Source organism: Ambystoma mexicanum, chromosome 6q (assembly GCF_040938575.1).
Source record: "Ambystoma mexicanum isolate Mex_15411 chromosome 6q, UKY_AmexF1_1, whole genome shotgun sequence".
NCBI lineage: Eukaryota > Metazoa > Chordata > Amphibia > Caudata > Ambystomatidae > Ambystoma > Ambystoma mexicanum.
Window position 1 is genome coordinate 298,673,897 of NC_090937.1, and position 27,827 is coordinate 298,701,723.

Here is a 27,827-nt window from a genome sequence, read left to right on the forward strand (position 1 = left end):
GTTTGCCAGTTGTCACTATTTGACCAGTCCCAGTTGTTAAGTATTTCATTGAGGCGATACACTCTGGTCTCAGCCTAGCATGCTGCACACAGCTGAAATGCTAATTTTATTATGTCTATAGGTTCAATATTTTGAGTGATATACCACTCATATCACACCCCTTATCAAATACCCCAGGTCACAATGGACCAGGAATCAGGCTAGTTGGTAAAGGTAATATTTATCTATTTAAAATTAAAATCAAACATATCATTTTAATAGGAAGCAACAATCGCCAATGTGGTGACAATAACAGATAGTAAGGTAGGTAATGCACTTAAATTCACTCTTTAGCAACACAAAATAGAAAACGGAGAAAATAACACTTTTGGCTTGTTTGGAAAGATAGCACTTTGGTAAGGATTTCCCCCTGCAATATTCCTCAACCCACAAATAAACAATTCTAACTAGATATAAGGAAGCAGCAGGTAATCGGGAATAAGGAAGAATAAGCAGAATTCTAATCTAACCTTCCCTCCCCAAACAAGAGAGAGAAACGGATTTGAAATCTTACACTTTAAAATGACATTTCGGAAATGGCTGGGTAAAACAATGTTTGCAAAAATTCTTAAATCTGTATTAATCTCTATAGGTAAATTGACAAAGGGGGTCCTGGGAGACCAGACCAGAGAAGAAATCAGTAGGGAGGAGCTGTGCCTCTCTAAGAATAGTGAGCAAGGGCTGTTGGTACTCTTGTTCAGAGGAGAATTGCCTAGCATTTCGGTGCTGGACTTCCCCAGGGCAGGACAAATACTGATATGTTTGGGATATTTCTTCTCTGTGAAAGATAGTGAGCTAAAGACTCTGGGTAAGTCCCTCGTAACCAGGACTAATGTCTGGCAGAGGGACTCAGAGGACCCCCCTTTGTCAATTTGCAAATCTCTATAGGAGCAACATTGAAAAGATACTAACGATCATGAGCTATAGTTTGAGCACAAGTAAACACTTTGAATCCAAATGGAAGGTTTGAAAATAATTTAGAATAAAAATCACACATGTAAAACTTTTAATAAAATTTCGGATTCGCGCCTAAAATTAACCAAACGGTTTTTAAGAAAACTGGTGAAATACACTGATTTGGAGTGCAGTTTGAATGTTGAATGAGAGGCGTTTTTGGAAAAACCGGGTAGTGAAAACAGAAAAACTCGGTTTGGACAAGAAAATATTAACTATAGTTCTCCAGCATGGGGTCTGGCATGGATTCACATGCTCATGAATATTCCCCGTCGTCAGGCTGGGAATCCTCGGTAAAGAAAAATCAGTATCAGTTTCGTTTCTGATCTGTCTTTTTTTTATTTTATTTACATTTATAAAGCGCTCACACAGCCCGCAGGCATCGAGGCGCTGTTACAGGAATTGTTTGTTTTTCTTAGTTACGTAATTGTGTTTTTTTTTTGTCTTAGTTACGTATTTATAACGCGCTTAAACACCCAGAGCTTTCTAAGCGCGGACCCGGGGATCAAACCTGTTGTTGCTTCGTGTCGTCTTGCTTCCAAGACGCGCACGCTGCCGCTGAGCTATCCTCCCGGGACAACGTATTAGTATTAGTAACCAATCGCTGATCTCTGCGTCATACTGACCACAGCCAATGACTGCCATCTCCCTAAGCCCCGCCTCTGGCAGCCATCTTCAGATTTTTACCGCACGTTCAAGTGTTGGGAGTCCTCGTACTTAGCTCTCAAGCTTTTGCTGCGTGTTTCGCGCTTTTTCAGGTGAATTTTCACATTTTTTCAGTAATCGAGCCTCAAGCTCCACCGTTTCTACTTCTGTTAACAGATACCCGTTGCGGGATTTTCCTACGCCCCTCAAGGGTGAAGATTTCGTCGAATCAACCTCTTGGAGGATTCCAGAAGATTTGCGGCCTACTTCGAGATGGCCCAGGACGCAAGTTCGTCACCCGGACCCAAGCTGTTTCGCAGCTGCCCTGGATGCGGGCTGCAGAATGTGTTTAAGGAGGACGAACATTCCCGATGCCTCTACTGTCTTCATGGGGACAAGACTCGTGTAGAGAAGGACTGCCAGTTCTGCAAGAACTTGTCGGAGCGGACCGTCGATCCCGTCTCGCCAGCTGGTTGGAGAAGGGTTCAACGGGTGAGAAGAAGAAGAAAGGGTCCGAGCGGGCTTCTAAGTCCTGTGCGGGTGCCCCGGCGACGGGGGCCCAACACCAGGCCAAGCGTTGCAAGTCCGCTGGCTCCGGGAGCACCGAAAGGGCGGGCTCTTCGGTCGCCAGGCAGGGCGCACCTTCCCCGGCACCGGCAACCACGAGCCAGCGCTTCGGTTCGGGGAAGAGGAAGTCCGAAACCCCGGGTAAGCTTCGGGAGAAGCCCCGTCCGATCGCGGGAGAGGGGGAGCGAGGCGTCGCCCCTCCCCCTAAGGAGAAGGCCCAGGACGCACCTAAGGTGGTGAAGGCCCCTATCCAGCAGGCAAAGGCCTCTATCGAGGCGATCGCAGCGACTCTGGCCAAGCCGGCAGAGACCCCGCAAGCGGAGACTGCCTCCGGGACTAGAGTTTCCCTGCCGCCAAGGAGGGAATCCTCTTTTCAGCCCATCGTCATGGCCCCCGTGATGGAAAAAGGGGGGGGGGGCACGGTAGCCTCCTCGAGCTCGGAGTCAACCTCGGAGGGGGAACTGACCGAGGTCGTAAGGAATCTCGAAGTCCAATTCGAGAAGGTTTGATCCCGCAAGGAAGACCCTCGGGAGATAACCGAGGAAGAGGACGATGGTGAGGAAGAGCAGCCTTCCCTTCCGGCGCAGCCGGAACCTAGGCCTCAGGATAGCTCGGCGGCCATTTTGTTTGCGATCCAGTCCTTATGCTCTGAGATAAGGACGAGATTACCACGGCCCAGGCCGGAGGATCCGCAACCTGGCCCGTCGGGAAGTCCTCCGACCAAACGACGGAGGGCCCAACCCTCTCCTCCGCTAGCCCCCGTAAGGCCTGCAGTTCCCTCCTCATCCTCCCACGAGTCGGGAGATGACAGTGCGGTGGGCTCGACGACAGGTTCTGAGGGCGATGACGACGACGGAACGGGTCTCCCGTCTCCCGGGCCTCTCCGCCCGACGAGATTGGCTCATTCCACGCCATGATCGCCAGGGCGTCCGAATTGTTCCAGCTCTGCCCGGAGGAGCAGAAAAAGGAAGGTTTCCTCTATCAGTGCCGGGAGGCCAAGAGGAAGACTGTCATTGCGGTGCCTCTAATCGATGACATCTGGGAGGAGGGCCTGTCGGTACTCAAAAACCCCTCCACGGCACCAGCCAAATGGGACCGGTACGAGAAGAAGTACCGGGTCCCCGAGACAGCTCCCCTGTGCCTCAGGGCCCAGCCAACGCCAGACTCGGTCGTCTCGGCGGCGGCGAAGAAGAAAGCGGCGGGGTCAGGAGCCAACGTCGAATTCCCCTCCGGACGGCGAGGGAAGGAAGTTGGACGTCGGCGACGACGATCAAAGCGGCCAACGCCCTGGCGATCGTGGCCCGTTACGACAGGGAGCTCTGGTTTAAGCTGGCCCCCATATTGGACTTCCTACCGGACGACAAGAGATCCGAGGCCCTGGAAATACTTCAAGAAGGCGAGGTGGCGTCGGACCACGCCATAACGGTGGCAACCGATATTGCCGATACCGGGTTCCGCCAGCTGGGCAACGGAGTTTGCCTACGACGATGGGGTTGGCTCCGGGCGACCGACTTCCGTCAGGACGTCCAGACCAGGGTGTTGGACATGCCGTTCGACGGCAGAAACTTGTTCGGGAAGGCAGTGGACGAATCCCTCCAAGCCATAAAGACGGACACGGAGACGGCCCGCGCCCTAGGAGCCATTCAGCAACGACGGCCCTTTCGGAGCTCCGGAGGCAGACAGGGGGCCTCCAAGGGATCCAGCGTTGGCTCGTCGTCCTACCGCCAGGCGGCACGCTCCTCGTCTCAGGAGGCCTACAGGGGTCGCAGCAAGCAGGGAGCGCCTCGCCGCCGTCGGCAAGGTGGCCAGGGCGGCAAGGCCACCACCTCCAAGCAGGACTGAACCGGCTGTGGCCTCGGGCCCCCACCGAAGCAGGTGGGAGGCCGGCTGACGAAGTTCGTCGGCTTGTGGAAGTCCATCTCCACCGACGGTTGGGTGCTGGATACCCTGGCAAGAGGACACTCTATTGAATTCCTGAAGAAGTACCCTCCCGTTCCACCTGTGGCCAGGAAGGAAAATCACGTCCCTCAACTGCTGTTGAAGTATGGGCGATGCTCAGGAAAGGCGCCATCGAGCTCGTCCCGAAGAGGCTCCGGGGCTCTGGGGTGTACTCAAGGTACTTCCTCGTCAGGAAGAAGATGGGCGGCTGGCGCCCAACTTGGACCTTCGTCGTTTGAACAAATACATCCGGTCACAAAAGTTCAGGATGGTCACCCTCCAGCACGTGATGGGACAGCTGGAGGAAGGCGACTTTCTATCGTCGTTGGACCTGGAGGATGCATACTGCCACGTTCCCATCCTCAAAACTCACCGAAAGTTCAGCAGGTTCGTCGTCCAGGGACGCCACTACCAATTCAGAACACTGCCGTTCGGATTGAAGTCGGCCCCCAGGGTCTTTACCAAGTGCCTAGCACCGGTGGCGGCGCGGCTGCGCCTGCAGGGGATTCACGTCTACCCCTACCTGGATGACTGGCTCATCCGTGCAAGGACAAGGGAACTCGCCGTCGAACACACTGCGAGGACCATCCAGCTACTCACAGACCTGGGATTCGCAATAAATTACCGAAAGTCCCACCTGGTGCCGTCGCAGGTGGCCCTGTTTCTGGGAGCGAAGCTCGATACAGTGAGGCGCCTGGCGGCACCGTCGGAAGAACGGACGAAGACCATTCTGGGCAAAGTGCAGCGCCTGCTAGCCACGGACGTGGCCAGGGTGAGGTCCATCAAGTCCCTCCTGGGGATGATGTCCTCTTGCATCTACCTGGTGCGCCTCTGCAGACTACGGATGCGCCCTCTTCAAGAATTTCTCGACGCCCGTTGGATGCAGGCGACGGGCACCTTCGAAGACAGGGTCCCCCTCAACGAGGTGTTCCGGCGGGCGATTCAGTGGTGGGGCGTTCAAGCGCACCTCACGGTGGGCAAGGACTTTCAGACGCCGGCATACCAGGAGACGGTGACGACGGACGCTTCCCTCGAGGGTTGGGGCACCCACACCGGAGATCTCCACGCAAGAGGCCTCTGGCTCCCGGAGGAGAAGCTCCTGCACATCAACATCCTGGAACTCAGAGCCGTGTTCCGGGCTCTCAAATCGTTCCTCCCGTCGCTCAAGGGCAAGGTGGTGCGGATCATCACGGACAACACCACGACAATGCTTTACATTTGGAAGCAGGGAGGCACCAGATCCCCAGCCCTATCCAAGGAGGCACAGGATCTGTAGCACTGGGCGGTCGCCCAGGGGATGTTCCTAGTTTTTTTCCACCTGGCAGGAGAAAGAAACACCATCGCCGACTCGCTCAGCAGGGAGCTGCGCGCGTGTCACGAGTGGGAGCTGCGCCAGGATCAGGTGGATCAACTCTTCTGACGATGGGGCAAACCCCAAATCGACCTGTTTGCAACAGCGACGAACTCGAAGTGCCAGAGGTTCGCCAGCAGGTTTCCCCAGCCGAGAAGCATGGGCGATGCGTTCTCGTTCCCCTGGGACGGCCTATACCTGTATGCGTTCCCTCCGTTGCCGTTGCTGCTTCGACTCATCAACCAGCTCAAGAGGTCCCGGTGCAGGATGATCCTCGTCGCACCGGCGTGGCCGAGGCAGATCTGGTTCCCGGACCTTCTGGACTTGTCAACGTCCCCACCCATCAAGCTGTCGGCGGACGCGGATCTTCTCTCCAGAGAAGGAGGCGCCATCTTCCACCACGACCCGGCGTCGCTGAACCTGCAGTCTTGGCTCCTGCAGCGCTAGAGTTTGGAGGGTACGATATACAGGCCGACTGCAGAGAGGTTCTTGCAAAGGCCAGGGCGTCCTCGACTCTCAAATGCTACGGTCACAAGTGGAAGAGGTTCTCTATCTGGTGCAGAGTACAGAAGATCAACTCCCTACGGATTACGTCCCCTTAAGTGCTGCCATACCTGCTATCGCTGGCAAAGGCTGGGCTAGCCCATGCCTCCATTAAGATTCATCTGGCGGCGATCTCCAGATATACCAGAACCACAGGACGGACGTCCCTGTGGTCCCATCGACTGGTAAAAGAGTTTATGAAAGAACTGTTCAGGTCGTTCATGCCGGTGAAGGCCCCGGCCCCGGCGTGGGAACTTAACGTGGTGCTGACCAGGCTCATGGGGCCCCCATTCGAGCCGATGCACTCCGCACCGATGAAGTTTGTGTCGTGGAAGACTGCATTCCTGGTGGCCATTACCTCCGCACAACGAGTGGGAGAGATCCAGGCCCTATCCTGCAAAGCACCATACTTGACTTTCCATGCCTCGAGGGTGGTGCTTAGGACGCACCCCTCCTTTTATACCCAAGGTGCCGTCGGACTTCCATCTTAACGAGCCCCTGGTGTTACCTGTTTTCTTCCTGCCTCCTTCGTCGCTGGCCGAGAGGACTTTTCACTCGCTGGATGTGGCTAGAGCGCTGAAGTTCTACGTGGACCGCACGAAGAGTTTTCGGAGGACATCACAGCTGTTTGTGAACTTTGGACCTGTGAATCAAGGGAAGGCTCTCTCGAAGTCTTCTATTTCCAGATGGCTCTCCGGCTGCATCATGCACTGCCACCGGTTGGCTAACCGACCGCTGCCAGGCCATCCGAGAGCCCATTCGACCAGAGTGATCGCTGCTACTACGGCGTTCCTATCTGGTGTGCCCCTGCTGGACATCTGCAGGGCTTCTACGTGGAGGTCGACGCACACCTTCACGAGATTCTACTGCGTCGATCGGGATTCCAGGGAGGAGTCCAGGGTCGGCCAAGCAGTGCTGCGCAACCTGTTCGCTTAAGGTGAGCCTGGTGAGGAGGTAAGCGATGCTTAATGTTGAGTTGTTGTATTGCTTAATGTTGAGCCTTTTGCCACCTCCTGTGGTTGTGCATGTGTGTACTGCTATGTATTGTTATATTCATGAGCATGTGAATCCATGCCAGACCCCTTGCTGGAGAAGGAACAAGTTACTTACCTGTAACTGTTGTTCTCCAGCATGGGTCTGGCATGGATTCACATGCGAACCCTCCCGCCTACCCCTCTGCGGCTCTTCACTTGGTCATACTGCCACTTCACGTGCTACCAAATCTGAAGATGGCTGCCAGAGGCGGGGCTTAGAGAGATGGCAGTCATTGGCTGTGGTCAGTATGACGCAGAGATCAGTGATTGGTTACTACTACGAAAGACAGATCAGAAACTGATACTGATTTTTCTTTACCGAGGATTCCCAGCCTGACGACGGGGAATATTCATGAGCATGTGAATCCATGCCAGACCCATGCTGGAGAACAACAGTTACAGGTAAGTAACTTGTTCCTTTTACTCTGACTAGAGGATTCCGGCTATAATACTAAGGAGGGACAAAGTAAGCTCTGGAGTTGATTCATGACTTCAGCACCAAATCCCCAGTGCACGCCCCGGCAGAACCAGTCTTCTCACTCAAAGTAGGATGGATAGTTTAAGATAAACATGACTAAAGAAATGGTGCTTAGCAAGATAAATCGATTGCAATAAGGATTCTGACAATGTTACAAATTATTAAGGTAAGGATAGGATGGCTTAGAGATTGGGATAGGATAAGGCAAGGCAAGGTATGCTATGGTTTACTGTGATTCCTATTAATACTTACAGTCCACTTTAATTTAGGATTTTGGACCGTCAAGGGTTCTGGTCATCACACGGATCGGGTCTAACCAAGGGAAAGGTACTGTAAAACCAGACTGAGAGTACTTGCCGCTCGCGGTGAAAGTGCTTGAACCTTTACCAACTGACAGGCCTCATCAGCTTGTGACCCAACATATTATTCTTCTAGCTACAAACTATTCCTAAGAACTGTTGCAGAGAATGTTCTGTTTATCTACCAGAACTGCTTTACCCTATCCAAGACTATAGCCCATTGACTTTGGCCTAGCCTATTGAATTGAATTGACTCTTCCGCTGAACTCAAAATGTCTGCACTGGCTAAGAAATAACTGTATTCTTTCCATGTTCTGATAACCTATGGCTTTTTGCTCCTCCTTCAAAGTATTCTGAATGCCTCAGAAACTTAGAGTGTACAGTACTGAAGAATATTTGTGTGTAATTATATTGCCTCCTTCTTATGAATGTTTTATAACTGACAGTTAAATAAATTAATAAGTATTTAACAAAGAAACCTTGAGTGTAAGGGTTTATTTGAACACCTGCGATTGTAGACCTCTTTGCAGCTCACATTCCCTCTTGAGATAAGCCTGGCTGCTCAGCTCTGCTACCGAAAACGGTGTAGTACAGACTTATACCAATGGTTGGTTTTGCTTACACCTGTAGTCCTAGTTGTGTGTAGTGGGCCCAAAGGGTACTGCATACAAACTTTGCCTAACAACACCAGGCGGGCTTCAGTCCTGAAGCCCGCCAAAGGGGTAGGAACAAAGGGACCAAACCTGGTTTTGCGCGCAGAGACAAACTCTACAAGGACCTTTCCAAAAAGAAATGGCGAAAAAAGACGACTGGGACCCGTTTTAAACAAAGGAGGCTCAGACACCATCTTGAAAAGCATGGCTCCTGAGATTTAACGTTACCGGAGCTACAGATAGTTCGCGGTCGTGAAAAATCATGGTAGTTTTTTGTAAAACCACTGCCACAAGCCATTCTGAGAGGTAAGGGTAGCATTGGACTGCTACATGAGTAGCTAGACACAGGGGATACTAAGTAACCCCTCCAGCACTCTATTGTAAGATAGGGTGTGCTGCGCCTAGGCATTTAAAAGACTCGTAAAGTAAATTTCACTTTACTTTCTCTTGAAAACAGTAGTTTATCCCAGAGAAGGTATTTCCCTGTGGTTTCCCTGTGCCACTGCACTGAGGGTACCATGTGACACAAATGAAAAGATGATGCCTATGGGGTTGTTAAAACTCCATAACCAAAGAAAACACGAGTAAAAATACATGAGAGAGTGGGGAAAAAGAGTCTCACTCTCTCCAGGTTAAAAAGTCCTCAAAATCCAGCAAATTTGCTGGGGGGCTCTAAGGTGAAGGGAATTAGCACATTTCGGAGAATTCTCCCTAACACTCGTACCCCCCAGACTAAGGGACAGGAGGATTTAATCCACCCCTGGATGAAACTCCTTACGCCAGTCTGTCATACATTCTGGAGAGACCATCATCATTTTTGTGATTACACCCTGGCCTGTGTTCAGTGGTAAAATTAATCCCCTGTAGGCCGATTGATCATCTTACCAATTTAGGATTATTTCCCCCCTTCATCTGGTGGTCTGTCTGAATCACAAAAGTAGATCCATACAAGTATGGTCTAAACTTCTTCAGAGACCACACAATGGCAAAACACTCATATTGTATGGTCCCCACCTTGTCTCGGGTTCCCTCAGCTTCCTGCTGATGAAACAGATTGGGTGTTCCCTACCTTTCTCATCCATCTGACTCAGAACTGCAGCTATACCTGTACTGAAAGCATCTGTCTGCACAACGAAGGTTTGGCTATAGTCGGGAGCTCTTGAGACTGGAGCTTGACAAAGGGCTTTCTTTAAGTCCTTAAAATGCCTTTGTGTACTCCTCATTCCACCTGACCTTTTTGGGGAATTTGGGTGAGGAGACCACATTCAAGGTAGAAGCTATGGTCCCATAGTTCTCTATGAAGTTCCTATAGTAACCAGTGAGACCAAAAAAGGCTGTCACTTTGGTTTGAGTTGTAAGGGTGGCCCATTCTTGTACTTTACTAGGCAATGGCCTGATTTTACCTCCTCCTACCTCATGTCCAAGGTATACCACTTTGCTCTGACCAATTTGACATTTACTTGCCTTTATGGTCAGATGGGCCTGCTCAAGAGCCTGCAATACATATCCTAAGTGGTCAACATGTTCTTTCCAAGTAGGGCTGAACACTGCAATGTCATCCAAGTATGCCATGCGGAAGTCCTCCATCCCATTCAGAACTTGATTCACCATCCTTTGGATTGTAGCAGGTGCATTCTTTAATCCAAAAGGCATTACCTTAAACTGGTAGAGGCCTGCTGGGGTCGAAAATGCAGTTTTCTCCTTGGCATGGTCTGCCGGAGCTATTTGCCAATAGCCTGATGTTAGGTCAAATGTACTGAGGTACTTGGCTGAACCAAGTTTGTCTACCAGCTTATCTGTCCTAGGCAAAGGATGGGCATCCGTCGTGGTGACTGCATTTAGGGCTCTATAGTCCACACAGAATCTCAACTCCTTGGATCGTGCCTTTGGTACTAGCACAACTGGACTAGACCAAGGACTTGTAGATGGCTCTATTACCCCGAGACCAAGCATCTTGTTGACCTCTTCCTTTATGTGGGTTCTCGCATGGTTTGACATTCTGTAACCTCTGCTTTTAACAGGTAAACTGTCACCAGTGAGAATATCATGCTGGCCCCAAGGGGTCAAGCCTGATGATAGTGAAAACAGGGAGACAAACTGATTTAACAGAGATTTGCACTCCTCCTGTTGTTCCAGTGTCAGATTAGAAGAGAGGTTAACTCCTATCTTTCCATCTAAAGGTTGTCCCCTGACGAGGTCAGGCAGAGGTTCACTCTGCTCCTCCTCCTTCTCCTCCTCCTCCTCCTGAGCATAGGCTAAAAGCAAAGCTCTCACTTCTGGTCTAGAGACATAGACTTTTAGACAGTTGGTGTGAAAGACCCTGGGAGCTTCCTTAGGATTGCATAAGTCCACCAAATAATTGACCTCCAAATTTTCCCACCACCTTGAAGGGTCGAATCCATTTTTCCTGTAATGCCCTCTGCTTTGTAGGTACCATAACTAGAACTAGCTGGTCTTGAGTAAACTCATGGTCATGCCAATGCTTCACCAGTACCTGACCTGCTTTCAAGTTATCAGAAGCTTCTGTCATCATGTGTGTTATTCTCCTTCGGAGACCCAACACATAGTCAGTGACTGTCACTGGCTTGGTGAAGGAGCACTCTCCAACCCCTCCTTTAATTAGGGCCAAGCCCCTCTAACTGGATGACCATAGAGGATATCAAAGGGACTAAATCTAACTCCCTCCTGAGGGACTTCTCTATAAGCAAAGAGAAGGCATGGCAGTAGAAGGTCCCACTTTCTTCTAAGGGGTTCCTCTAAAGCACCTATCATGCTCTTCATAGTATGGTTAAACCTCTCTACCAACCCATTCGTCTGGGGATGGTAGGCAGTTGAGAACTTGTAAGTCACTCCAGTTTTTCCACATGGCCTGCATGTAGTGGGACATACGATTTGATCCCCTGTCAGAGGTGACTTCCTTAGGAAAACCTACCCTGGTAAAAATACCAAGTAGGGCCTCAGCAACTGCCTGAGCAGTAACAGTCCTTATAGGTATAGCTTCAGGATACCTAGTAGCATGGTCTACTACAACCAATCTCAATTGGTTGCCTGAAGAGTTTGGAGGGCCTAGGGGACCAACAATGTCGATTCCTACCCTCTCAAAAGGAACTCCAACCACTGGGAGAGACACCAAAGGTGCCACATTCTTGGCTCCATTCTTGTCAGATGTCTGACAAGTCTGACAGCTCCTACAGAATGTATCTACATCAGACCCCATTTTAGGCCAGTAGAAATACAGAGAAAGCTTAAGTGACCAGCCAAAGGAATGTCATGGGCTAACTGTAGAAACTGGTGTCTGGTCTCCTGAGGCACTATAAGTCTTCTGTAGTCCCCTGGGATAGACTCAGTAGGTTCACTGTAGAAGAGGCCAACCTCCCGGTACAACCTGTGCTTCCCTGGCTCTTGCCCGCCTAGCTGGGAATCTGCCTGTTGGCGAAGTCCTTCAAGAGTAGGACACTCTCTTTGACCTGTGCTAAAGTCTGCCCTAAAGGGGCCATCTTCTGCAAGCAAAGCCTGCAGCTCAGGATGCTCTTTAGCATCCAGATCTCCAACAGGGGGAAGGTCTTCTTCCGGCTCTGAATCTTCAGCAGCTGATTCAACCACTCCTGGTTGTTTCTCACACTCAGCCGGTGGAGTAGTCACAGGTGTGACTTTGGACGGTTCTCTCCGGGATGTCCTGGTTTGATGCACAGGAGTTTTATCTTTCTTGTTTCCTGAGACCTTGGGTTTCCACTTTGTCTCCTTTTTCCTGGAAGTAGAAGTTGGCATTTCCTGTGAACTCTGTTATAGGTTCTCCTGTAACAACCTCTTGAGTCATCTAGGGTGAGCTCTCTAGCCTTCCTTGTCTGTTACCGTTTCCTTTTACTGGGAGGCCTTCGGGTGCCTGATACAACTCTGAGTCTTTGTCATTACCCAGCAGGACTCTCTGTTAGGCAAAGTTTGTTTGCAGTACCCTCTGGGACCACTACACACAACTAGGACTACAGGTGTAACCAAAACCAACCTTGGGTATAAGTCTGTACCACAGTTTTTGGTAGCAAGCTGAGCAGCCAGGCTTATTGCAAGGGTGTTACACAAAGGTCTACAATGACAAGTATTCAGATAGACGCTTATACTCAAGGTTATTTGGTAAAACTATTATTAATTTATTACACAATCATTTATAAAGCATTCACTAAATGGGGCAACCAATATCACACTCAAATTATACTACAATACTGAATAGTAAGCAGTTTAACTTCCTTGAAGTAGGAGCAAAATAGCATTGAAGTAGAGCAAAAATGCATAAGTTGATAAAACGGATATTACAGTTACTTTAAAACAGTGCAAATAATTTGAGTTCACCAGAGGAGTTGATTCAATGCAATAGGTTGGCCAAAGTCAATGGGCTAGTTTCTTGTATAAGTAAAAACGGTTCTGGTATTTAAAACAGAAAAGTCTTTGCCACGGTTCTTAGAAGTAGTTAAAGGAAGAAAGGTTTGTATGTCGGGTGGCAAGCTGACTAGGCCTGCAAGTTTCCAAAGTTCCACAAACTCACGCATGAGAGGTAAGTTCTCTCGGTCGGGTTTTCACAGTACCTTTATATTGAAGATAAAGATGCAGCTGAAGACGTCTGTTCCTGGCAGTTCCTGCAGACCTCGCTGTTCCTGAGACTCAGTCATTGGAACAAGAGGGAGGACGTCGGACTCCTGCACTGCACGGGGACTGGTCACAAAGCTGGCAAAATGACAAATCTTTGATTCCGGTTGCTGTTTCTTCAAGCACTCAAGCTAGTGTCCTTCTCCCTGGTTAATCCTAACAGCTCCTAGAATGGTATCCAGGTGGCTTACGTGTTGATTAGTCCTACCAACTGAAAGGAAGAAGTCGTCCTTGAAGGTAGGTGAACGTGGCGATTCGGACCTGCAGCAGGGCTCCACTGGGCAAACCAACAGTCCAGTAGTTGCAGCAGCCGTCCTCTTCCAGCTAGCATTCGGTTCTTTCGTTCCAGTGGTCGACTCTGCCTTCCAAGCCTAGAGACTCACCTTTTAAACAGTTTTCTCCCATTAATTCCAGCCTAGCTGCCACTCACCCAGCAGGGTGGCTGTCCTTGCCGGACAGTCAGCCAGCCAATCACGCCAGACTGCATTTGGTTCTCCTAGGAGACTAAGCACAGGGAGTTTCGGGCATCTCCCTCACTTCTTGCCCACCCCAGACACTTAGATGCCAGAAGCAGTCTTCAGTCCTGAAGCCCGCCAAAGGCATAGAAACAAAGTGACCAAACCTAGTTTGGCGCGCAGAGACAAACGCTAGGAGGACCTTCCCAAAACGAAATGGCAAAAAAAGAAGACCGGGACTTGTTTAAACAAAGGGGCTTAAGGCGTCGTCTTGAAAAACATGGCTTCCGCGTTTTTTTTTAGCTACCGGTGTTCGCGGTCGTGCGTGCTGGGTCTAGGAATTTAAAAACTAGTAAAGTCAATTTAACTTTACCTTCTCTGGGAAACAGTAGTTTAGCCCAGAAAAGGTATTTAAACCTTGGGAGAGCATAGAAAGGCTTCCCTGTGTTACTGCACTGAGGGTTCTGTGTAACACATATGAAAAGATGATGCCTATGGAATTATTTTAGAACACCATAATCAAAAGAAAAAAACACAGAAAACAAACAGAATTAAAAGTACAAAGTCCCAAAGGTCAGCAAAAGAGCTGTGGGTCTCTCAGGAAGAGAGGAATTGGCACATTGGTGGAAATTCTTCCTAACACTCTCCCAGGCACCTCACTTTGTACACTGACCGGTATCTTTACAGTCCTATTGTTGCACTGGATGAGAGCTGGTAGTCTTGGAAGCAGTTGGACAGGGCCCCCAGCAAGCTTAGTGAGGCCTTTGGGTGCCTTAGCAACATCCTCAGGTTTGAAAAAGGTTTTATCCACCACTGTATCCACCACTGTAATGCTGGCCCCAGTGTCTCTAATCGCAGGGGTCTCCTGACCATTTACAAGTGCACTGTCCTTGTAATATTATTTTGTGTTATCTGGAATAGAATTATAGACATTTCAATTCTGCTGTTCCCACAGACCCAGGGACACTAAAGAAACACTGGCAGTGACTCCAATGGGTTCTTCATCCAGTAGTTGAAAGTTTCCACTTGCCATATCTACTTCTCCCTCAGGGATGAAAGCCAAGGAGGCTGTGTGAACCCCTGAAGGTTACCCTTTCACATGATCATTTGACCCATAAGCATAACATTTTTCAAATGTTTTGACAAATGGGGGCTTCTGCTCACCTCCCTCTGGTTTGGCACCAGAGGTATCATTAGACTGATTTGGTTTCCCTTGTGGCTTCTGTTCGGGTCCCTCTTTTGGATTGGAGGTATTAGAATTCTCTTTACCATCTTTCTTTTGCTGCTTCCCTTCATCCTTTTTCTGGGTTGCCCCAGAATCCTTGTGAGTAGCCCTGTTAGCAACCCACAAGTCAGCAGCTTTTGCTAGCTTCTTTGGATCAATCTCTTTAGAGTCAGCCAAATGATGTCTCAGCTCAGGAAAGCAGGCATCAAAAATAGATTCCAACATAAACCGATTTCAAATGGATTGTGTCCTCCAACGTATTCCACATCTTTGACATGTAATGTCCCCAGCTGTGTTACTCCGAACATTTTTTTGGCAGAGGGCGTCCTGCGTTGATGACGTTGGGTCGATGTCCCACAAAGGCCTCTGTCGAGGGCGACGTCACCAGATCTTACAAATGGGACACACGGCACCCATAGCCTCAGTTCCGTTTTTTCTGCAAACGTATTTGCTTCGGAGATTCAGCGCGCCTCATGTATTACTATTGAATTTGTCTTCTTCGACCCCTCCAACACCGCCGTCTGGCTTTGACTTTCTGGGACTGCAAGTATAAGATGTCGATTACGGACCTGCATCGCATTTGTTTGTGGTGTTTGGGTGAGAGTCATGAAACCGACGACTGTTCCAAATGTCATTCGCTGACTGCTAAGGCCTTGCGGGAGCCTAAGGGGAAGCTTCAGGTAGGTAGGAGTTCTTAAACCCTGTAAGTCCCGTAAAGCTGCTAAGGGGTCCACCGACGGTTCGAGGGGCGATTCTCCTCGTCAGAAGGAGTCCCGGGATCTCGTTCCCGGAGTGGTTCCCGCCATTCGTCATCCTCGTCTCAGCATTCTCGGAAGCACCGTCACCGGTCGCCTTCCCCGTCCTCGGAGGATGGTGCAGCGAGGAAAGTGGCTTGTCCCACTAAGTCCTAGACTCCCTAGGAGTGGGCAGCCTTCAGGGAGCGGATGCTGGCGATTTTCCAATCCCAGGGCACAGTTCCGTCCGCGCCTTCGGAAGAAGCCAGCAGGGAACAGTCTCTGTCCGTGGCTCGTACACCTTCGGGCTCGGGTCCTCGGCACGATTCTCAACGGGAACCTTCGAGGTCACGTTCAGACAAGTTCAGGTTGATCGCCAGAGACGTGCTGTTTCCAGATCTCTGTATTCGTCCCGGCCGAAACTGCAGAAATCTGGCAAGGGCTCGAGGTCAGCGTTTATTCCGTCAGCGCTGTGTCCATCGGATACAGATTACGAAACTTTGCGTTTGCATCAGCTCTCGATGCCTTTGGGGCCTTTTGGCCGGAATTTGATGATGGAGGTCCCTGATACTAAGCGCCTAACAAGCAAATTAATAATCTGTGATTCCCATTGTGTCAACTCATTGTGGACCCTTTACAAGCTCACCACCTCTGAATAACTTGGCATAGACCGCCTATCACTGCTACCTAAAATGGTTTGGCTACAGCTCCCCAGAGTTGTCCCTGTCACAATATTGGTTGGCCTTATATAAATCTGTCCACGAGGCCAGAGTATAGAAAATCAGTTTACTAACATTGCCCACTACTTTTTCAGGTATTTTCTGCTAATCTGTGCATAGCATGTTAATCTAAATAGATTCACGAGCCCCAAAAGACAAATATTAGTTGCTCGTTAATCTTCCTGTGGCTTGTGTTTACTTGGAATCACAGGCGCTCGCCTAACAGGAATGCCACCACTATTTTGGTTAAGTTGCCATGGTGATGTTAGATTGTCTTTGTTTAGGGCTAACTCGCATCAAACCATAACCCTAATTAACGAAGCAGTAATTATCACTGTAGATGTTTTGGCTAGACCTTAACAAGAGTTTTCAACAGAGAATTAATGATGACTACATATTCATACATTTTATAAAACCTTTGGCCCGGGAACCGTGCCAGTTTCACCATGAACAGCGTTGGTTACGATTTACATTGTTTTAACTTCTTGTAGGTTAGTGCTGGATAATTGTTCCTGCTGCATACACATTATCAAACTATGTAATATATGTTTTCATCAGAATAAAATGTGAAGGTCTTTTCCCTGAGCCTAGATTTCCCATATCCAGTTTGCTTTTTGCAAGCACCTATTTGTTGCATGTGGGAAAATCAATAGACGTCTTCTTTTTCTTGGTGCCCTTCAGTGAGGAGCATGGTGTCACAAGTGAATTAACATGTGCATTGTTTATATCACCTTTACAGGCCCTAAAATGGCAGCAGCATCAGGGCCTCCTTCCTCCTGGCATGACCATTGACTTGTTTAGAGGTAAAGCTGCTGTGAAAGATGTGGAAGAGGAAAGGTTTCCAACCCAGCTCAGCAGACATATTAAGGTAATATTCCCAAAACCTCAGCTGTGTTCAAGAGGACAGCATTCCCTTCATTGCTTTTCCTCTGCTTCCTAACCTGTTTGCATGTTTTGGGCATTGAGATGGAAGGAACCCATCTATAAAGCAGCTACTCGAGCTCTGCTTAAAAAATTGCAAATGTGTTGCTCTCAGGTAAGATTTTCATAGCAATGATAAATCTTCCTGACCTGTGTCAACCCCAGAACATTTTGCTCTACTGGTGGATTAGGTTTCCCTATACCTCAGTGAGTGGGAACTTTTTCAAAAATAATGGAATCTTTTAATATTTTCATGGGTGTCATTTTTAAGACTCTCCATAGTGTCTTTTTAATTTTATCCTCTGACAGCGTTTGGTGTATACTTTTTTATTGTTGCAAGGTTGCCCTTGCGGCTCCCTTTTTAACTTTCTCTGCTAACCTTGTGAGAAATACAGTGCCCAAGAGTTGAAAGGATCTTCGGATCCCTTTTACATATTGTTGGGTGAAACCAGCACACCCCACCTTAAGTGGAGTGTAGTTGGGCAAGATTGTATGCAGTAACCCTGTGGGAGACTACACCAGTCTTGTCCTCCTGGTATTGGGTAACCCACCTGTTGGTATAGGTCTGTACTACACAGGTTGGAAGAGTGATTGAGCAGCGATTGAGCAGCCAGACCTATCGCAAGAGGGGTAAATGTGAGGTGTAGCATCGAAATCCACAAATACAACTATCTAAATAACACTTGCACTCAAGGGTTTCTAGTAAAATAATTATTTAACGGTCCACTTTAAATAAGCATTCTTTAAAAAGGGCAATGTGCAAAAGTAAAAATACACTTCATAACACGTTCTCAGAATCAAAATAAGCAAGTAGATACTCCTTTTAGAGATGTGTCATACACACTTCCTGCAACCTGAGGTGACTTCAATTACTAGGAGAGTATTGGCATTTACATATGACTTTTGCATTTGATAGAATTCTGTGGTTGTGATATGATATGGCATTTAGAACGCGCCTATACACAAGTGTTACAAGGCGCGACGAGGAAAAGGAGGGAGAACAGAGGGAAGATGGAGACAACGATCTTACTAGGCCAGGTGAAGTTAAGATTGTGCAGGGGAAGGGAAAAGTGCAGGGGGCAAAGGGCAGGGGCAGTGCAGTACATGGGAATAACCAGTAAAAAAAAAAAAAAATCTAATAAAAGCAATAAGTAAAAAGTGCGGCCAGCTGGTTGCAAGGGTAAGTGCAGACATCATGTCAAGTGGTGGTAGGGTACTGTAGGGATACAGAAACAGTCCAGAGGTGCAGCGGTTGCCAGGGAGACGGTGCAAGTGTGCAACTGGCGGGGGAGGTGACCTGGGCCCGAGATCAGAGGGTGAACAGTGCAGTTTTTGTTTCAGCCAGGAATTCAGCAGGGGAGAGGAGGAGAGAAAGCAGAAGCAAAGAGGAAGGTTTTGAGGTGCTTCCAGAACCAGAGATGGTTCTCCACTAGTTTCAGGGACGCCCCAGCCGAAGAAAGAGATCTACCACCAACTTGTTGCTTGGAGAAGCGACTGACCCTTAGGGAGCTGGAGGCGGATGAGCAAAGAGCTCGACAAGGAAGATATTTAGGAAGAGAGAGTTTAAGGTATTGAGGCCCCAGGCCCCAAAAGGCCTTGTGGACAATGCAGAGGGTTTTGAACTTAATCCTCGCAGCCACTGGGATCCATTGCAGAGATTTCCGCCCTGGAGATATACTATCCATGGGCTTGAGCCCAAGGACAAGTCTTGTAATCCTGTTCTGGTTGAGTTGCGGAGAGTAGAAGCAGTCAGATTTAGAAAGATACTGTTGCAGTAGTCCAGTCTAGAGAGAACAAGAGCTCTGGAAACGGTGAGCTTCTGGAGGAAAGAGAGGAAAGGAAGAATACCTCTGAGGAGGTGCAGCTGGTAGTGTGACTTCTTAGAGACGTCAGAGATGTGAGGAGAGAAGGAGAGTGTGGAGTCGAAGATGACCCCGAGGTTTTTAGCCTCAACGGTGGGAGCAGGAAGAGGGCCGAGAGATACCTGCCAGAGAACGACAGGAAAGGAGGGAGCAGGTGTGCCGATGAGGAGAATCTGGCATTAAGGCAGAGATCATTGGCGGCACACAACTCCTGGATGGCCGACAGATGAGAGAAGGAGAAGAAATGACGGAAAGGAGCCTGAAAATGAGTGTAGTGTCATCTTCATAGCACTGAAATTTGGGGCAGAGAGCTGCAATGCAGTGGGCAAGAAGTGCCAGGTAATGGTTGAAAAGCCAGGGAGAGAGGTTAGACCCCTGTGCAACACCACAGGTAGAGATGGAGGAGAAAAGGACCCAAGTTGGACCTGGGAGGGTTGATCGGAGAGGAAACAGGTCAGCCAAGCCAGGGACTGATCGGTGATACCCAGGTATCTGCGTGATAACCTGGGTATCCTGTACCTGACGGGGGCTGGTCACAAAGCTGGCAAATGCAAATCTTCAATTCCGGTAGCTGTAGTGAAGCACACAAACTGGTGTCCTTCTCCCTGGCTATTCGGTTTCCTGCAGCACTCTGAGGAAAATACAACCACCTCCGTGAATGGTATCCAGGTGGTTTACGAGTTGATTGGTCCCACCAACTCAAAGGGAGAAGGCAAGGGTTTTGGGACTAGAGTGGGAGTCATCACTGGGAGAAACACCTGACGAAACTGAACGAAGCCTGCTGCATCCTCCTGGTCCTTTGAATTGTCCGGTGAAGCCCTGCTGCTGTGCTGAAACTTCTAAATCGACAAGAGAAGTTCCGGAATGGACGACTTCTTCCCTTGGGTTAGTGGGACCAACTAACCCTGGAGACAAACTTTGCTGGAAGACCTTCCCTGACAGGCTTTACTTTGCTGCGGCTGGAACCGAGTTTCAGGGGTCGAGAAATCTGTAGTCGAGTGCAAGGTCTGCAATCTGACCAGAAGCTCCAAGAGTCTCCCAGGGACCCTCCAGAAGCACGACGACCAGAGCTCGAGGCCCCTCACTCGAGTGCTGGACTCGAGGAGTGAAGGAAGCCCAACCGGTGTCCAAGATCCGCGGTTGTGCTGTTTACTGAGCGTTGAAACCCAGTAAATGCCGCTGATACGAAAACACGCCCGTAGCTGCTGCCGACCTTTGATTTGCTGTGCAGGAGCCCTCCAGACGGCCTCCCTCTTGTCCCCAGGAACACAGGATCTGCATCCCTGCAACCAGACAGAAGCCATCTGGATCCTCTTGTTATAACCAAAGGTACTGTTCAGACTTTGGGATACTTACCTCTTTGTCAGTAGTTCTGCTCTTCTCACTTGAGACTTGTTGCAGGAGCTACTATGCTAGAGTTGATTTCAGCTCGTAACTTTCACAAGTGTAACAGCTTGTGGCCCAACAGTGATTTCCTACAACAGACTCTCTATTTTATGCAAGACTCTTTGCTATTTAAGAAGTGCCTCATCTCCATAGACTTTGCTCCAATTGACTTTGGCTGTCCTGGCTCCCTGCAGACTCTTCTTGTCCATTGACTTTGATTCTTACTGTCCCTCATAGGCGCTACATTGGTTTTTAACTAATGGGAAAGCTTTTTATCTAGACTTCATTGGGAGTTTTAAAAGGGCTCACATGCTCTGAGAATCTGTTTAACCTTTTTCCTTCCTTTAACCTTTCCTTTCTACCGACCTCAGAATTTAGCAAGTACAAAAGTGATAAATAAATGCCAATACTGTCCTAGTTAGTGAAGTCACCCCAGGGTGTAGGAAGTGTGTATAAAGCATCTCTAAAGAGTATCTACTTGCTTTGCCTTGATTCTGAGAAAGTATTTTGAAGTGTATTTGAATTGTTGCACATTGCCCTTTTGAAAGAATGCTTATTTAAAACTGACAGTTAAATAATTATTTTACTAGAAAACCTTAAGTGTAAGTGTTATTTGGATACTTGTATTGGTGAATTTCAATGCTACAGCTCTACATCTTAAATGTACCCCTCTTGAGATAAGCCTGGCTGCTCAGTCACACTACCAACATGTGTAGTACAGACCTATACCAATGGGTGGGTTATCTAATACCAAGAGGACAAGGCTGATGTAGTCTCCCCCACCCAGCGTTACTACCTCAATTCTTGCCTAACACTGGTGGCAGGCAGTGGGATAGACATAGAGTGGTTACATTGACTATTTGCTGTACTTGTGCCCAACTAAACCAGCCACAAGGCTAAGCTCCATCAAAAAGTTAAGCAATTGTAACATGCCAGAAATGGATAACTTCAATGAGGCAGCCCTGATTGATCTTAGAGTAGATCAACTGAAAGATTTGTGTAAAACTAGGGGTCTGACTGTGAAAGGAAACAAATGTGAATTGATTACAAGGTTGTTGAATCACCAAGTTTGGGTAGTAGGCTTGTAACAACTTCTCACTCAAGAAATGTGGAAAGTAATGATGAGGATGACCGTTTAGTGTTCAGCGCCAATCTACAATAGGAGTTGCACTAAGTGCAGGAGTCCCAGGAAGAGGGGCCCTCTCTGCCACAGCCTGCCCTTATGCCTCAGCCCATTGCCATTGGGATCCCACAAGGTCCAATATTAAGCCCAGAACATGTTTCTCTTGAAAGACTAAGATTAGAGTTGGAGTTCAAAAAGTTGAATGCTCAAGGTGAAACCAAAAGTCAAGATATCAAACTCGAGAGAGGGCGATACAATATGAAATGGAAATGAGAAGCATGCACCTTGATTCTGCTTCCCTTTCAGGGTTCACTGGGTCTGCTAGTTCCAAGAGGCCTGGCCTGGCCAAAGAATCAGTGAGTATGTATGAACCTAAACTTGATGTGTTTGATTGGCTGGGTACGTTGAATACACCTATGGTCTTCAAGGAATCGGTGGGATTTATTTTACTCCTTGGCTCATGTCTATGCACCCCCCCCCCCCCCCCCCCCGCCGAATGGCTGTGATGCTGTAATGGAGTGGGGTGCCATTGAGATAACAGATTATGAATCACTCAAACTGGCATTAATAGCCAGATTTGGGAAAACCCCTTCCTAGTACCTTAAGAGGTTTAGGACCCTCAAGAAGACTGGTGGTAACCCTTGGGCTACCTGGGTATGTGAGGGTTTAAATAACTTGTTGGTTGGGCTAAGGGTTACATAGTGAACACCTTTGAAGCAATGTGAAATCTTAATCTTTTTTTGTTCAAATCTTTTTTTGATGCCTGCTCGCCTGAACTGAGACAGCATTTGACTGACTCAAAAGACATTGATCCCAAAAAGTTAGCACAGACTGCTGATTTGTGGGTAGCCAACAGGGCCACTTACAAGGACTCTGGGGCAACTCACAAGAAGTAAGAGGGGAACAAGAATCCTAATTCCAACCATCCAAAAAGAGGGCCACAAACCTAGCAAGCGTACATTCCTTGGGAAATCTGTTAAGTTTAGTGAAACCTCTGGTGCCATACCAGAGGTTGGTCAATAGAAACCCACATTCCAGAGAACATTTGGGAAATGTTTTATATGTGGTTATGGAGATCATGTGAAAGGGGATCTCAGATGTAAGGGTTAACCTTTAGGGGTGCACACTGCCTCCTTAGCCTTCCCCTGAGGGAGAAGTTCAAATGGCAAATGGTAGATTTCAATTACTGGCTCAAGGCCCCATTGGAGTTTAGGCCAGTGTTTCTTTAGTGTACCTGGGTCTGTGGTTACCAGATAACACACAAGAATATTAGAAGGACAGTGCACTTGTAAATGGTCAGGAGACCCCTGCCATTAGAGACACTGGGGCAAGCAGAACAGTGGTGGTTGAACTTTTCTTTCAAACCTGAGGATGTTGCTAAAGCGCCCAAAGGTCCCATTAAGCTTGCTGGAGGCCCTATCCAAATGGTTCCTATTCTGCCAGCTCTCATCCGGTGCAATAATGACTTTTAAAATACCTGTCAGTGTACAGAAGGAAGTACCAAGGAGAGTCCTGTTGGGAAATGATTTGAAAACTCTTGGAGTTGAATCTAGTACCCCCAGGTCTCCCACTAAAAGGAAGGAGGAGCAAACAAGATTGGCCAGAGAGGCAACTTTGAGAGAGACTCAGTGGGAGGTTGAGGAGATGTCCAATACCACCAGTCCACAGGAAAGCCACCATTCTATTTCTAGGAAAGAGAAAGAGACAAAAGAGAAATATAAAGTCTCTGGGAGAAAGAAAGGTCTTAAACCTAAACCTGTTCACAGAACAAGAACATCCCGCAGAGGACAGTCCCAGGTCACCCCAGTGACACCTTCCCCATCTGAGGCTGAGTGAGAGGACCAACCAGACTCTGTAGAGACAGCTACTGGTGACACCAAGCTGGAAGAAAACCTTCCCTGCGCTGGAGATCTGGATCCTAAAGACCATCATAAGCTGCAGACCTTACTTGCAGAGAGTGGACCCTCTAGGCCAGAGTACAGCAGAGGTAAAAAAGAGTGGCCCTATCTAGAAGGTCTGTGCCAGCAGACCGCTTCCCAGCTGGAAGGGCAAGAGCCAGGGAAGCATAAGCTTTACTGGGAGGATGGCCTCCTCTACAGTGAACCTACTGAGTCTACCCCAGGGGACTACATTAGACTGGTAGTGCCCCCAGGAGGTGAGACAGCAGTTCTTACACTTGACTCATGAAATTCCTCTAGCTGGCCACTTGAGTTTCAAGGGGACCAAAGAGAGGCTATCTATATATTTCTACTGGCCCAAGTTGGGGGCTGATGTAGAAAAATTCTCTAAGAGCTGTCACACTTGTCAGACTTATGGGAAGAGTGGAGCCAAGAATGTGGCACCTTTAGTGCCCCTCCCTGGGGTGGGAGTACCTTTTCAAAGGTGGGCATTGACATTGTTGGTCCCCTGACCCTCCAACTTCTTCAGGCAACCAATTTATATTGGTTGTGGTAGTCCATGCTACCAGGTACCCTGAAGCAATACCTATGAGAACTGCTACTGCTCAGGCAGTGGCTAAGGCCCTCCTTGATATTTATACCAGGGAAGGTTTTCCTAAGGAGGTCATCTCTTACAGGGGGAATCACATTTCATGTCCCACTACATGCAGACTATGTGTAAAAACTGTGGAGTGACCTACAAGCTCTCAACAGCCTACCATCCCCAAACCAATGGGTTGGTGGAGAGGTTGAACAGAACTATGAAGAGCTTGATAGGTGCTTTAGAGGGACCCCTTAGAATGAGTGGGACCTTCTACTGCCATGCCTTCTCTTTGCTTGTAGAGATGTTCCTCTAGCAGGTGTTGGATACAGCCCCTTTGAACTGCTCCGTGGTCATCCAGTCAGAGGCCCTTTGGCCCTGATCAACGAAGGGTTGGAGAGTGCTCCTTGCCTACGGCCAGTTAGTCACTATGTGCTAGGCCTTAGAAAGAGGATGGCACTCATGATGTCAGAAGCTTCTGAAAGCAGGTCAGGCTCTGGTCAAGCATTGGCATGACCAGAAGGCCAACATTGTGGAGTTCACTCCAGACCAGCTTGTTTTGGTTATGACATCTGCAAGCCAGAGGGCCTTCCTGAACTGAAGGGTTGTGGGTAAATCTGGAGAGGTGCATTATTTAGTGGACTTGGGCAATCCCAAGGAGGCCCCCAGGGTCTATCACACTAACATTCTGAAGGTGTATGTTTCCAGACCATAACCAGGAGCCTCTGATTAAGAGGAGGAGAGTGGGTCTCTCCCTGATCTCCTCAGAGGACAACCCTTCGACGAGACAATTGTAGCAGTGAAACTCTCTTCAGATCTTACTCTGCAACAACAGGAGGAGTGCAAAGCTCTGTTAAATCAGTTTTCCTCCCTTTTTTCACTGACACCAGGCTTGATCCCTTGGGGCCAGCATGATATTCTCACTGGTGACAGTCTCCCTGTCAAAAGCAGGGGTTACCGGATTTTGGATCCCACATAAAGGAAGAGGTCAAGAAGATGCTTGATATTGGGGACATCTACAAGTCCATGGGCTAGTCCAGTTGTATTAGTGCCAAAAGAAGGAACCAAGGAATTGAGATTCTCCGGTATGGGTTCTGGCATGAATTCACATGCTCATGAATATTCCCTGTCGTCATGCCGGGAATCCTCGATAAAAGAAAAAAAGTTTCACTTTCAGTTATAAACTGTCTTTCTCCTATGAGCTTTGCGTCATACTGCCCCCAGCCAATGACTGCCCTCTCCCTAAGCTCTTCCTCTGGCAGTAATCTTCAGATTGTTACTGCGCCTCCAAGTGTTGGGAGTGCTCCTGTTCCGCTCTTGGATCTTTTCTGCTAGGAAATTCCTATTTTTGTTCAATCGAGCCAGTGTGCTCTATCGTTTGTTCATCCAACTAACAGGGATCTGTTTGTGGGCGTCTTTCATCGCCCCTCAAGGGCAGAATCGTCTCGTGTTTTTTTTTCTTAAAGATTCCAGAAGTTCGTCGGGCCTACAACGCACGCCGGCCATGTCGGAGGAGGACGGGGGTTCCCTCTTCAAGCTCTGCACTAGGGCGGTTTCAGAAATATGTTTTTGGAGGACACGCATTCCCAGTGCCTTTGTCTTCACCTAATGCTCAAGGAGGAGGATTGCAAGATCTGTCGTGGCTTTACCAAGCGCACCCAGATCCAGCCAGTCAGAGGGGGCTTCTAAGTGTTTTGAGGGTGCCCCATCCGTGGGGTCCCAAGACAAGGCCAAGCACTGCAAGTCTGTTTCCGTTGGGGTCGCTGCACAAGCGGGTCCCGCGATGAATAGGGCACGCTCATCTTCTCCATCAGCCTCTGCCTCCAGCCATCACTCCAGTTCTTCGACGAAGAGGAAGTCCACTCCCCCTGGGAATCCGCGGGAGAAACCGGAGACGCACAAGCCACGAGTAATGTGACCGACCTGCCTGTGAAGGCCAGGTGGCCCAGGTGATCCAGGCTAAATTGTCCTCAACTATCGAATTGGTGGCGGCCGCCCTTTCAAAGGCGAAAGGGGCTGACCCGGTCCAGGGTACCCCGACGGCGGCCAGAGTGGCCCTTCCTCCCAGGCAGGAGACTTCGGCCAAACCAGTGGAAAAGACCCCGGAAAAGAGGATGCCGTCCCTAAGCCCGAGACCGACCCCTCAAGACACAAAGAAGGGGGTGGGGTGGAAGTGCTCCAGGACACAGATATTTCCTCTTCTGACGAAGAGGACATGGTTTCCCTGCATACGGTAACTGAGGACGTTGGGGACGTCTAGTAGGTGGAAATCCCTGACGAGGGCGTCGAGGGCGACTTAGGTGCTGGGCCCACCAAGCCTGTTCCACCGACGCCTCCAAGATATTTGTCACAGGACATTCTTTCAACTCTCCACACGCTTGTGTCAGAGTTACAGAAGAGGATGCCGATGGCACCACCGGAACTGGCGCCATTCCGGGCCCACCACTGCTGAAGAAAAGGAAGCAGCACCCTGCACCTCCTCACCAGCCGCTCCCATTCCCCCCCCCCCCCTCAAGCCCCCCAGGGATACATGGATGGACATGGCGACGACAGACACCACTGACGACGGCAACATCACTCCGCCTCCAAGGGGTTCTTCCCCGGACGAAGGGGGTTCATTCCACTCCATGGTCGCCCGTGCATCGGAACTCTTCCAGCTTACGCCGGAGGAGACGGAGAAGGAGGGCTTTCTTTATCAATACCGGGAGGCTAAAAGGAAGACCATTCTCGTTGTGCCCCTCATGGACGTCGTCTGGGATGAGGGCCTGGCGCTGCTGAAAAACCCCCAGCCCCAGTGAAAAGAGACAGGCTGGAGAAGAAATACTGGGTGCCGGAGTCTGCACCCAAGTGTCTGCGGTCACATCCATCACCAGATTCAGTGGTCTCGGCGGCTGCGCAGAAGAAGTCATCTAACCCATCATCCTTGGCTTCCGTTCCCCCGGACAGCAAGGGGAAGAAGTTGGACACTGTGGGTAGAAAGGTCATCTACTCAGCGGCTATGACGGTCAATGCGGCTAACGCTTTAGCGATCCTGGCCAGGTACGACCAGGAGTTATGGTACAAGATGGCCCCGCTACTGGAATTCCTCCCCGAGCGCAAACTGGTTGAGGCGCTGGAGATACTTCAGGAGGGCGAGGTGGCTTTCTGACCAAGCCATCACTGTGGCCCTGGACATTGCGGACACAGGGTTCTACCAAATGGATACCGGGGTCTTCCTCTCATTGTGGCTGGTTGAAGGCAATCAACTTTAGGCAGGAAGTCCAGACGAAGGTCCTGGGCATGTCGTTCGATGGGGACAATCTCTTTGGAAAGGCCGTCGATGAATCACTGCAGGTAATCAAGACCGACACAAAGACGGCCCGTGCCCTGGGTGCACTGCAACAGCCCTGTCCGTCCTTTCGTTCCTCAGAAGGGAAATCTGGGCAGATCATCGAAAGGTTTTGGCGGTGGATCATCCAAGAGGCTTACAGGGGTCGTTCCAAGGCCTGCGCAGGTCGCCGTCATTGTCAAGGCTCCCAGTGCGGCACGCATGTCGCCAACCAGGATTGGACCGGCCAAGATGTTGGGCCCCCGCCCCTGCACCCCAGTGGGAGGCCGGCTGGCAAACTTAGTCAGTGTGTGGGTGAACATCTCCACTGATCGATGGGTGCTGGACGCTCTCGCCCACGGACACACTTTGGATTTTTAGCGTTTCCACGGATGCCAATGTTGGTTCGGCAGGAACATTGCATCCCTCAACTGGAGTTACGGCCATGTTAAAAAAAGGGGGCGATAGAGCTGGCTCC

The 27,827-nt window shown here is 49.3% G+C and overlaps 1 protein-coding gene across 1 annotated transcript in view; it reads left to right on the top strand.

The window, feature by feature from the left end:
- SMU1 (SMU1 DNA replication regulator and spliceosomal factor) overlaps positions 1 to 27,827 on the top strand; it is a 423,637-nt gene that overhangs the window by 97,571 nt on the left and 298,239 nt on the right. Inside the window, exon 5 of the mRNA XM_069630784.1 lies at positions 17,012 to 17,140. Coding sequence (XP_069486885.1) covers positions 17,012 to 17,140 — 129 coding nt within the window. The remainder of the gene's footprint in view (positions 1 to 17,011; positions 17,141 to 27,827) is intronic.